Source organism: Acanthisitta chloris, unplaced genomic scaffold, assembly GCF_000695815.1.
Source record: "Acanthisitta chloris isolate BGI_N310 unplaced genomic scaffold, ASM69581v1 scaffold1245, whole genome shotgun sequence".
Lineage (NCBI taxonomy): Eukaryota > Metazoa > Chordata > Aves > Passeriformes > Acanthisittidae > Acanthisitta > Acanthisitta chloris.
The window spans coordinates 27,970-41,054 of NW_008675147.1; the positions used below are offsets into that span (position 1 = coordinate 27,970).

The 13,085-nt window shown below is 36.6% G+C and overlaps 1 protein-coding gene across 1 annotated transcript in view; it reads left to right on the top strand.

The window, feature by feature from the left end:
* Positions 1-13,085, top strand: part of MYCBP2 (MYC binding protein 2, E3 ubiquitin protein ligase) — a gene marked incomplete at both ends in the record, with an annotated part of 94,603 nt that overhangs the window by 8,609 nt on the left and 72,909 nt on the right. The window contains 5 exons of the mRNA XM_009075586.1: positions 4,270-4,423; positions 5,661-5,857; positions 6,097-6,339; positions 6,617-6,688; positions 9,481-9,577. Coding sequence (XP_009073834.1) covers positions 4,270-4,423; positions 5,661-5,857; positions 6,097-6,339; positions 6,617-6,688; positions 9,481-9,577 — 763 coding nt within the window. The remainder of the gene's footprint in view (positions 1-4,269; positions 4,424-5,660; positions 5,858-6,096; positions 6,340-6,616; positions 6,689-9,480; positions 9,578-13,085) is intronic.

A 13,085-nucleotide genomic window follows, 5' to 3' on the forward strand; every position in this document is an offset into this window, starting at 1 on the left:
TGTCAGAGGCTACCAGCTCATAATGATAAGGGTTCCTTTCTCTTGCTTTATCCTCCAGAAAGAATCAGTCTTTCTGCTGCTAGTGGAGTGTTTTGTAAGATGTTTTGCCAGGCATGCATGTAATTGCAGAAACAATTATTCTTGTTAACACAGGTGCTTAATCTTTACCTTTTTTGGCTTTAATGCCCTTACCCTTAGTGGTACTGATAATTCTAGATAATAATGCAGGTTGAGTTTTAACACTAGTTGAACAGTTAGGGTGGGTTTTGTACTATTTACTGCTTCTGTGCATATTAAGATTAATGGCAGAAAGTCAGAAATAGTCTATGTAGGACTTGCTGATTGTTTTCTTGATTATTTTTTTTTCCCCAATTTGCTGAGTCACTTTTTTTACTGTGTAACTTCTGTGTGTTTAGTTTTGTTCATTGCTTTGTTTTTATCAATGCTGTGAATCCTGCTTTGTTTTGTTAATCTTCTGAGTCTAAAAAGCATATTCAGATTAACTTTCCTTGTTTGTGTTTGCTCTAAACCCAATACAAATACTGAATTTAAAAGGTGGTTGCAGCCGTGATTATGTAGAATGTACAAGTTGCTTAGAAAATTAGAATTTTATAGATTGTGTTTAGGTAGTAGTATCTGAAAGGCAAAGTTGGCACTCTGGAAAATAGTGGGGGTGAATTGCAGAGAAACATAACCAAGTCAGATAACTGAAATTCCACTGTTAATAATTGCAAAATAATGTGTGATCAGCAGACATAAAGTTCATGAACTGCACTTGACTTCTTGTGGATTATATTAAATGAATAAGCAGGTGCTTGTAGATGCTTAATTTGCTCAAATTTAAGTAAAAGGCAATGTAGCTATTTTTTCTAAAGAATGGAATGGGAGATTTTGAATGAAAAGAGGTTCCAAGAAGAACGAGATTTATCAATGATCTGGACAGAACATTTGCATGTAGAAACTAAAACATTGGTATTGTTAAAGGTGTCGAAGACTTTGTCAGAAAGAGACTTGCAAAAGTAGCACAGTTTTAAAAAGATGGTGGCTTAGAAGAAAATGTCAACGAAACAGTAGCATAATATCAAAGACTTTGAGAACTTTTATTGATTTGCTAATAGCTTAGATGCTTTGTTACAACCTCAGTATTTTTCATAACTATCTAATATTGGATTGTTAGGTCCCTTGGAAGTAACAATTTGACTTGCATCCATGCTTTTGAAAAAGACAGCCACTTGAAGTGGTCTCACATGTCATAAAAACATTTAGAGGCTAATTATGTACATGTTTGTGTATCTTGGATATGGGTGTTCCTCTCATGCTTTAAGTATAATATGGTCTGTTTCCTGTGTATGATGACCAATATTGGGTAGAGCTTAGTTTGTTAAACATAAATAAGAAGGTTAGTGAAGTTTCTCAGGTTTAGCATTTGTGCAAGACCAGTTTCTGATAGTAATCCTTAGCTTATTGGGAAGAACACTGATGTATTCTGAGTTTGACTGTGAGGTGAAAGCCAGATTAAAAGTAAGTGTAGCCAGGATTTGTGCTTTTCCCGAGGCTCCAGATTTAAACTGGAGAAGTTAGTCCTTGGTGTGTTGATGTTGTTTGGGGTTTTTTTTGTTAGAGTTTTTATTTAGAATATATTTTATAATTTAAAGTTGTCATATGCAATTTCTATAATGCAGTTGAAATCAATTGCTTTTAACAATTGTTAAAAGAGACAGACAAACAATTTCCTGCTCTTTGATATTAGCACAATAAAAGATTTGTATTTTGTTTGTGTTCAAACTTGTTTTGATAGCTAGGTATTCTTGGATTCACGGGAAATTTGCCTTGACCTGACTTATTTATTTGGTACCTTATTTAGTACCTTAGCTAATGGCAGGGAATTCTCTCTAAAATAGGATGGATTCAGTTCTACTGATACCATTTGTAATTCTATGAGTTAAAAAAAGGTACTTCCCCTCCCAATATTAAACTTAACACTGGGTTATGGATGATCCATAAAAGCCCTGTACTAAAAGGAACAAATGCTGGATTAAAGTGATTAAGGTGGAATTAACAGACTTAAATATTCTTTGTTCCTGTATTGGCATACATTTTGGTAATAAGCTTAAGCAAAAATGAAAATTTTCAAGCTGTAGCAGAAAATAAAAGAAAAATAATTACTTTATTTAGAGACTGACCTTAAGTCTTTTAAAATGCATTAGGAAAATGTATTACATTGTAAATGTTTGGGGATTTTTGGTATGTGTATAGTATAAATTAATGCAGAGTATTATGTATTTTTAAATACATACAGAAATGTGAGCATTGGGTACAATGCTCACAGTGGGATGAGAGGGAAGGAAAATAAAGGAAATAAAGCAATAGTGTCGGTAAGACTTTTAAGAAATAAGAGGCGTTTTAGGAATTCGTTACGAGTCATGATGTCTGCATCCAGGCTAGAATTTTGTGTGCCCCGTGTTGAGCAGGCTTATGCTTTTGATCTGAAGTCTCAAAGATGTTGCAAAGGGAATGAGAGAATGGCTGCATGGAGAGCATCAGTTAGAGCACTCAGGCTGTGGCACAGAAACTGAGGCAGCAGCAATGCTTATTTTAGCTCAGAGACCCTTCAGAGAGCAGTGAGAACAAGCTTAAGATGTCTTGTACTATTTGCTTATTCTGTCCTTCAGTGGGCAGCTTGGAGGAGAGAGGTAGAGCAAGAAGCACATAACACATAAGATGTACATACAGTATATATTAAGGTAAACAGACCTATTTTAAGAAACCAACCCAGTTTCTTGGTCTCAGATGTTTAAAAACCCAACTCAAAACCTGTGCAGACTTGGCAACATCCCAGCAGAACTATCCATTGTTTATTCCCACTGTAGTGGAAGTTCACCAAATCTTCTCCACTGTGTTATGTTCTCTGCTTTCTCCAGCTGCCTCTGTCAGCTCCTAGATGAGGTCTTCTTTCTGAGGATGGGGAAGAATAACAAAAACTTCTCAGTTTGTCTCAAAAATGCTATAACTGAAAAGAAAGGGCATTTCTAAAAATGTGCTACAGTGTATTTTATTTTTTAACCTGCAAGGTGATGGTGAGTTTTGGATCCTGGAAAAAAACATCTGTGCTCTAATTTTGTTGACAGGTTTTTTTCCCTGTAGATTCCATGCATGTATTTTTTCCCCCACTCCATTGAAGGTGTGAAATGTAAGGTGTAATTTGCAGGAAAATTGCTGTTGCACTTTGAACACTCGATTCAATTATGTTTTTATTCTTCCTCCAAATACAAAACAGGTGGTAAAATAATGTCTGAAAGACAGGAATCAAAATAAATTGAATGGCAGCAAAGACAGTTACAAGGCATCCACTAGAATTTATTGCTGACAGTCAGAATAGATGTGTTTTAAATGTGAGTGGCAGTTCCATTAACTATGTTACTTATTTTCACGTTTCAGTCTTTCTCCTTAGGTTTTACTCAGGAGTGAATCTGTATTAAAAACTCTAAACGTGGGAGCTCTGCTCCTGACAGAAACATGTAGTGAAGATTTGAAGATACAGTTTCTTATTTGTAATGAGCTAACCCTGCATTCTTTTCTTTCATCCTCATCACCATTAGAGTGATGAGTTTGAGAAGGAAATAAAAGTGAGCAGGCAGTGTAGAGAAGCATATCTGTAATCTCAGAATATTCAGGAATTCTAAAAGGGAAAGTTAGGAGTGGCCATAACAGCACCTTTAGACATGTTCTATTAGTTGGCTTAGTCTATGTCTGTGATGAGTACATATGGAGTTCTAGTGACAAGCAATTAATCTTTATTTTTTTTATTGTGACAAGAACAGTCTCAGAGGCTTTGAAGGGGAAAGTACTGGAGCTGCCAGTATCAGCTGTCAAGTGTATTATTATTCAAGTTGTGAAGTCAGATTGCAAGCCAGTTCTAGTTTGGGTTCACATTAATGAGCAAGGAAGAAAAGGTCTGTCAAATAGTGTGAGCTCCATAGAAATTAGGGTGGCTCAGGGGCACAGTTTGTCTTGTGTGAGAAATTGTTTCCTTATTTTTTTTAGAAAACTGTGACTCTGCTTAGTTATGCTCTTTCATATAAAGACTTACTTCTTTGTAATATTTGCTGGTACAGTTCTGTAGGATGGTTGTTGATTTTGATTCTTGTTTGAACTACCACTGTGTTACTTTTATTTCAGTGAACTGTCTAGTTCAGTGAACATTGGGATATACCTTTATTGATGAAAATCAATATATATATATATTCTGTATAACCTGTACTTCTTTAGATCATTGAAGTTGGATTATGTGAAGTCTTTGAACTGATAAAGGAGACAAGATTTTCTCATCCATCCTTGTGTCTCAGGAGCTTACAAGCCCTTCTTAATGTACTCCAAGGCCAGCAACCAGAAGGCTTGCAATCAGAGCCTCCTGAAGTCCTAGGTAATACCTCATCTGTTACTGTGTTTGTATTAACCAATTGTGCTGGACAGGCGAGAATGGTTCCTAGCAAGTATTTCTGAGATAGTAACATGGTTGTTCTCAACTGAGCGACTTTATTCTAGAGTGTAAACTCTTTATGGTGTACGTACCCAGTGCTCCCTCTGCATCAATCTCTTCTGGAACAGCAGTGTTGGCATGTAAAGGTGTATATGTAGAGTTTTCACTGAAACACAGTAAGCCTTGCAGCCTTATAAATTGTGATTCATTTGTCTTACTGAAGCATAAAATACTTGGTCAGGAAAGAATACAGTTCTAGGGTGAGCTGCTCGTGCAATCTGCTGTTGCGATCTATAGCTTACGTATTTAATGTAATTATGTGAAGCTGCTAAGCAGAGTGTCAGAATTCTTGGGTTTGTTCCTCTGGCCATCAGAGGCTTCTTCCTTGAAAATTAATTTTGCTTTTCATGATATTGAAAATAAAAGTTGAACTCCTGATACCATTGTGTGCATGACAGATTATGTCCTTTAAGTTAAAATCCAATTATCTTTTGTTGATTCATAGTTTTTAGTGGTTTATAGATTGGTAGGGAAGACTAGGCTGGCACATCTGTTGTTTAAAAGGGTTTTTTAAAAAAAATCTTCACTTTTATGTATTTTTCATATTTTATGGCTCAACACTATTCCAAAGATGATAGTAATTTGCTGCAGAAAGCTTTTATTTTGTATTAATGCAGAGTATTAAAAGCTACAAAGACTTTGTTTTGATTGCTGCCTTGGTTATTATTTGTATTTGCTATCAAGAAAACTGTGGTGGATGCTTGAAAAGAGGCAATCAATCAAAATAATTTTCCAGCTTTGATTTGAAATGCTCATTTCTGAGAAATGGGTTGTGCATCAACACAGGTAGTGGTCATAAAGATTGGGCAAGGTTGGTGAAGACCTACACATCATTTCAGTGATGAGGTAGACTGAATAGGCCGGTCAAATAACTCCTGACCCATTTCTTGTTAATGTGTTCCACTGCAACAGATTATCAAGATTTGACATTTTCTGGGTGAAAAAGAATGAAAAGTTAAGGTCTATTTAACTGAGATGTTTTCTGTCTGGAATTACAGCTAAACTCAATGGCCAAGAAAAGGTGTATCATGTATTTTCTAAGTTTAATTTCCCATTGACTGTCCAGTTGTTTTGTCTGATTTTGTGATTTGTCTGTGTAATTGCTGTGTTTTATCTGTAGAATCCCTGTTCCAGCTGCTTCTGGAGATAACTGTCCGAAGCACAGGAATGAATGACAGCACAGGACAGTCCTTGACAGCACTTTCCTGCGCTTGCCTCTTCAGTTTGGTAGCTGCATGGGGAGAGACAGGAAGAACGTTGCAAGCAATCTCTGCAATCCTCACCAATAATGGCAGCCATGCTTGTCAGACTATTCAGGTCTTGCACTGAAACTTCTCTGTATCTGGGAATTTACGTAAAGGAGTTCTGAGTTCTGAATAGGTCTTCTCATGTGTTCTGAGAAGATCTGTTGTTTAATTCAGTTAACTTTGTTCCACTCACTATTTTTGGGATAAGAGTAGGTATTTCTCTGTCTCTCTTGAGCTGGAGATAGAACAGAAAATACAGTGTTTAAAAAATCGACCTGTTTTTTACTTACTATTTCTTTTACTGTTTAGGTGCCAACCATTTTGAACTCTCTTCAGCGGAGCGTACAGGCAGTCCTGGTGGGCAAAATCCAAATCCAGGACTGGTTCAGTAATGGGATAAAGAAGGCAGCCTTGATGCACAAGTGGCCATTGAAAGAAATAACTGTAGATGAAGATGACCAGTGCCTACTTCAGAGTGATGGGTTTTTCCTCTATCTTTTATGTAAAGATGGACTTTACAAAATTGGCTCTGGATATAGCGGGACAGTGAGGGTAATGTGATTGCTTCTTGTCTGATGAGTGATAGCTATTATTTTACTTTTATTTCTATGATGTCTTGTTTCCTTAGAGAACCTTACGTAGTTTAATGATGATGAGTTCTTTTACAGTTTGCATAAATGTCTCTGATTTCTGTAAGAATTTGACAGAATTTTCTTAGAATTTTCCCTTTTCAATATGGTTGAAGACATTGTTATTTGGATGGTAAGTGGTTATGTGTAAAATTTTCACTCTGGTATTTGTTAAATGATTGGAGTTTTTTGCTTTTCAGGGCCATATATACAATTCTACATCCCGCATCAAAAACAGAAAAGAAAAAAAGTCTTGGTTAGGCTATGCTCAGGTAGGTGAATACTTAGTGTAAAACATGACCCTTTCTGTCCCTCATGAGTAATTTAAGTAGACCTTGGCTTAGAGTAAGGTTATGTGGATATTTTATTGTTCCTTTGGCTTTAGTTATAAAAATCAGTTTTTTGGTACTGACTTTAAAATTGTGCAAGATGAGGAACATCCCATTGTACTGGCATATGGAAAGGAGTAATGATAAGTGTCATTGCTTTGTGTTGTCACTGTAAGGACTTCCTCAAAATATGATGGTTTAACACATCAGTTTATAAATTGTACAGTGAATTGATGTGTGCTTCTCAAGTGGACTTTAAAACCTGCTGTGGCAACAAACCAGTGTAAAAACATGTTTGAACTATCTATTTGTGAAAAGAAATTGACTTTAAAACATTTGTGGTGAAATAAGTACTGTTTTGGTTGGGGGAGGATTGAGCATATGTAAACAATAACTACAGATAATTGTTGATGTTGATGATGCAGAGTTAAGTATATTTGGATGTTTTGGTAAACAGTTTCCAGAATACCAACCACCTTTTCTTGGGCCTTTGTTCTTTGTTACAAAAATAGTGAGGATTTTTAGAATCTTGTTACATCAACTGAGTATGTGCTCTCTCTCTCTCAAACACATACCCTAAACCAAACAAAAAGTCATCAAAACAAAGAAAAAATTACATTTCCGAGAACAATGAATTGACTTAATTTGTTAACTAGTGAGAAATTTTTATTGTAAATTTGCTATTAACTGAGTAATCTCATTGTCCCAGTGTGATTTTTAACTGTACTCCTTGCCATGCTTTTGAAGTGAAATTGTTCTTTGCAAATATATATTCTATCATTACAGTTACCATGTGCATATATGCACATACACATGAAATCTGGTTTGATTTAGTAGTAAAACACTTCACCGAAAGGTACACTGGTGCAGTACAAATGTGTGTGGGTGCATTCATTCTGGAGCCTGTTTTATCCATTTGGAAAGAAGTAGGATTCGTGCAGTTTCACTACATAGTGGTACATGTTTGGACATTCTGTACAGAGCTGTAAATATATGTGCTGGTTTTTGGGTGCTTGTACAGGTATATGCACTCACTGTACCCAAAGGTACTGCTAGTTGGAAAATGTCACTCTGGGACTGTCTTTATAGGAAGGTGTGTTAGTTGCGCTTATGTGTCCATAAAAAGTCCTCAGTCTCATTTCCCTTCAGGAGCTTGGTTAACTTTGCTCAAATTAAAATGATTTTTCTTGCTTCATCATATCAGTTATTTTAGACTGAAGCTTTTCTATCTACTTTATTCTGTTTACTTATTTTTCCTAGTTTGTGGTTTTGGTTTTCCTCGTTTCACTGAGGTTGGTTTATCTAGGAAAATCCAAGTAGTTTAGCTGGAATAAAATGTGTTGGTTGGATTTTTCTGTTGTTACAATATGTTTATAGTTAGGGTCTCTGACTCTTTGACAAATGAAGATATTTGGTAGTTAAGCTTGAGTGACCTTCCTGTGAAGTGCATCCATTCTTAGATGTGTAGAATCCTCACCTGAGGCCAGTCATACTTGAAACAAATGCAAGCATTGTTCTAGCTCCTGTTAGGACACTGTTATTATCAGAATCATTACTGGGTCATTATTTATATTGGTCTCCGCAGCCTTCCTGTAGGTAAATACTTCTTTATTTGACCTCAGTCACCTTGAATTCATATGTTCCTACGTGCCCTTAAATAATCCTCCTCCTTTCCTGTAGCTGCTTTGATAGCAGAAGCACTTTCCAAGAGTAAAATTCCAACTCTGTTGCTAGAGTTGCTAGAAGGGCTTTGGTCCCTCAAAGTCTTTGAAAGGTTCACAGGCATTGTAGGATCGAAAAGAGAGCCAAGTTGCCATATTGCCTCTCTTATGGATCAGTGTCACTTAAGCAAACATGGGGGCTTAGGCAACCTGTCTAGTTACAGCTAAAGGAAAACTTAATTTGAGTGTATTTGTTCAAAAGTGCTCTCAAAGTTATAGGTGAAAGCACTAAACCTTAAATGTGGTAGGCAGTTCTGATTGCTGAGAAACCTTCTAAACTGGTGACTAAATCAAAGCTTTAAAAAGGACATACATGTGAACAGAATGAAGTTACTAATCTGGTTTACCAAAGGACACTTCCTGATGTGGGCTGCTGACCAGAATTTTGGGGACATGAAGGTATTCCACATGTGGAGAAACAGAAAGAGGAAGTCATTAGTACTGACTATTGCCCTGCTTCTAGGTTTGGTTAGGAGTTGTGAGTTGAGAAGTGTAAGAACTCATTGTGTGCAACCTTGTGTCATAGCTGCTGTCACCAGAATCACCATATACTTTTGATGAAGAGCTCAGAAAGAATAAATATATGGAATCTTGTAAGTGTGGGAGTCAAAATAGTTAATTAATACTTTAAAATTTAGTATTTATATTAATTCATGATCATTTTTCTATATAGGGCAACAAATCTGTCTTCTTCCTGGAATTCCTGTGAATATTTTGTTGATTTGATACGAAGAACATAGTTACTATGTGTGTCTTCAGAAGTTGTATATGAACTTCAGTGTGCTAATCTACAGCGTGTAGAAAGCCTGGAGGAAGTGCATTGAATTTCTGGGTTTTATTAGAGAGTTTGATTAGTGGAAAAAGTTGATAATCAAAATGAAGCAAATTTGATGTAAAAGGTTTCCCAGATTTTAAAATGATACCTAAAAAAATGATTTTTTCCCCTTTTAACAGTATCTGTCACTGTGTTTAGGAATATTTTCATACCAATATATATATTTTTACTCTTACCAGGGTTATTTATTATATAGAGATGCAAATAACCACAGTATGACAGCCATAAGAATAAACCCTGAAACTTTGGAACAGGACGGTACAGTTGCTTTGCCAGGTAAGAACCTCCGGATAAGGGAAGATCCTTATAGTTCACTGTTCATGTGCTGTGTGTTTTCAGGTAAACAGAGGAGAAACTGAGGGATTTTAAGATCACAAAGGCATTGCTTTTTCATGACTTTGCTTTACTACATTGTACCAGCTGCAGTATTTCATTCAGAGGTCTTGCATCTTACTCCAGCTACTGTAAGAATATAGCAAAAATTTTAGAATGTGTGGTCATCTTCATTTCAAGACTACAAGAGCCCTATATTCCTTCTTAAAAGGTTATTTCTCCTTTGTTTGAACTTTGAGCATTTGGCTCACATATGACTTTATTTCCATTTATCCCTTACATGTAAGTAGCTACAAACTGTGACCAAAACCAATTGGTTTTTAATGTACATAAAAAAGGTATCCAAAAAAGAAAAGGAAGCTAATGAGCCCTGATGGACCATGCTTCTAGTGTTTAAACTGGTGGTGGATTTGGGGTTTTTTTGCCAGGGAATTATTTTTTTTAGCTTTTATTTTTGTCTGGGTAGGTTTGGGGCTTTTTTGGTGGTTTGTTTTTTGGTTAGTTGGTTTTTGTTTTGCTTTTATTCAGAGAAGCCTCACAACTTGGGTCTCTGTTTACAAAATGAGGATGTTCCTGGAACATACCTTAATGGCCTCCTTGTGAAACGTGTTCTTAGCCCCTCACATAAACAGTAGAAGGACACAAGAATATCTTTCAATCAAATGACAGGCTTATTCTATAGATCCAAAGAAACATTTCATATTTCATCCTGACGTAAAGGAGAAGCTACTGACTGAGAAGTCAGAAACAAACTATGACTATGCAATCTAGTCCATGCAACTTCCTGCACGTCCTCAGAGTGTGTATGTGTTTCTAAGCTGTTCATGGTCTTTGGAGCTGTGTGAGAAATTCCAGTGAGAGTACCTTCAAGGACCTGATAAAGTGCCTTGTAGGGTTGATTTTCTATTTTCCCCTTCATCTCAGGGCAGCTTATTGAACCAGTAGGGTCCTTTGAGGTCCTTAATTATGTTACCATTTGTAAACAAATCAGTGCTCTTCACGCAAGTCATGAGAGAGACTTGAGCACATTTAAAGTCTACCCCTCTGAGCTGTTGGCTTGCTTTCGTAAATCTCAGTAGCAAGTGTCATTCTGCAAGACAGCCTTGTGTTTATACTATGAAAAGGCACACATTAAATCAGGCTATGCCTTCTAAACAAAAATATATTAATTTTCCATTGCAAAAGCAAATCTTGTAACTGTAGGAATACCCATTCAGAAATTCCTAGAACTACTTTGCACAATTGTGTTTTGAATGGTTTGTGATGGTGTCAAAGTGGTTGCTAGATGTTCTTTGTAACTCCAGCCCTTTGAATTTCAGTCCTTGAACCTCGTAACTCCAGCCCTTTGAATTTCAGTCCTTGAACTTCACTGTTTTACTTTCTACACTTTGCACATTTATCGAGCAGATATGACCTTGGTTCTTTTGTCTGAGACAATTTGCAAAGAATCTACTTCTGCTTATTTCAGCTTCCCATTAGAAGGAAAGAAATGAAGGTAGGGGAAAGGTGCATGACCTGTCCTGAGGAAACCTGAGTAGGTATTTAAATAGCAGTGGCTGCCCCATTGAAATCTTAAAAATGACCTGTGAGTGCTTGTAGTTCTGACCTAGAGGGCAGTAACCTTGCTAACAGCTGAACACAGCAAATATTTGCTCATAGTTGAGATGGTATTCAGACATGGCTCTATCTAGAGTTCATCTCTTTCAAATGCCTAGACTAGTTACAGTGCATTTAAATAAGTTACTAGAATTCATTCATACAGGGATACATAGGAGATTTGGAGCTCATTAGGAGATGTGATAAGGAGTTGATCCTGGCTAGAAGTCATGTGACCTTAGAAAAGTCAGAGAACTATGGAATATTATCTTCTCCTTTTTCAGACAGCAGGATCCACCAGCTTCTTGAAGCCATAAACTTCTGTTTTTCAAAGGGCAATCTTTCCAGTCTGGTAGATGATCTAGCAAATCTGGCAATGTATCAGGAACTACCAGACTGTGTGTCAACATCTCTGTATCTAATGCCTTTGCCAAGCTTCATATACTGTCCTTGAGCTGTGGATCTGTTTTCTCAGTCTATATATCATAAGAGTCACTGATTTCTGTGAGGATTTTGTAGGTAATGGGATATGAATTTCAGAGGAAGTTTTGAACTTGACCATTTCTTTTGCTTACTGCGTACCTTAGATAATGGTTGCTGTGTTCAGCTGAAGAAGTTAAAGTCATATGGTACGTGGTTTCATTATTCTTTGAAATTGCAAATTACCATCTTGGAGCTCAGGGCTATTCCCTTAGCCTGAAAAGTATTGCTCACTGAGGGTAGCCTAGATGAGCTCAAGGCCTGCCTTATTAGGAGGCACAGAATGCACTATAGAAATATGAAAAGTGATACTTAACAGTCATCTTTCTTGAAGCTTCTTAAGGATGCTGTGATTAGCAGATGCCTGTAGTTACATACTTTTAAACATAAACTCTTTCTCTTACAGCAGCCTTCAGACAGGAACTCTGGCCATCTTCATCCCCAGAGTAATTTCCAAAGTCAGATTGAATAAGACTTAGGAGTTGATCATAAGAGCTCCTTCCTAGCTGAGACACCATACTGTCCTACTTTTTGCAGATACTCCATTTGTCTTCCATTTTCTACTCTCCACATTAATTTGATATTTAATGCTGGGTGTGGATGTTGCCTAATCAAGTGCTGATTTTTAGGAAGTCTTCTGGAGAACATACAGTAAAAAAATACTATCCCTGTTCCAGATATTTTCTGTGAACACACCTACCAAACATATGAACAACCCTCAAAAATGTTTACTGGGAGACCCACCTCTTCTTGAAATGACTCAAGAAATAGGTCAAACAGTGTGATATGGACCCAGTGGTGACCAGAACATCAGGTTTCCTTGACTGTTGTGCTTGTGTGAGCATGTAATTTTCAGTCATTCAAGGAATCTTAATATTTACCAACTTCTGTAACCTTTTGAGAAGTGTCATTCAGATTATTTTTGGAACTTCTCATCAAGTTATTGACAACTCTTTCCTTTTATCACTAATATAACTTTGTGAGTTTGTAAGTACTGTGGAATGTTTTCAGCTGTATTGTTTTCAGTGTTCCAGCTAGGTAGCAAAACAATAGCAAACTTGCTGGTTATGCTGGAAAGATGTAATGTGTGCTTCATTTAGCATTAAATTTATTACATAAAATGACTGATATGGTGTCTTTGTTCAGATTATGCAACAAATATTTGGAGTGTAAAGTAGCTGTCCTGTGGTATTTTGGAATAGGCCTCTTTCCTCTGTAATTAGTAAGACAAGCACTTTATAAGCCATGTAAAATCAATCTGTTTGTTAGTAGCTCCATCCACAGAGCAGGAGGAGGAGAAGAAATGGTGTAGAGATATATGTTTAAACTTGCAGAGAAAGTCGTCTTTACTTTTTTTCTCCTAATATGGGTAGAA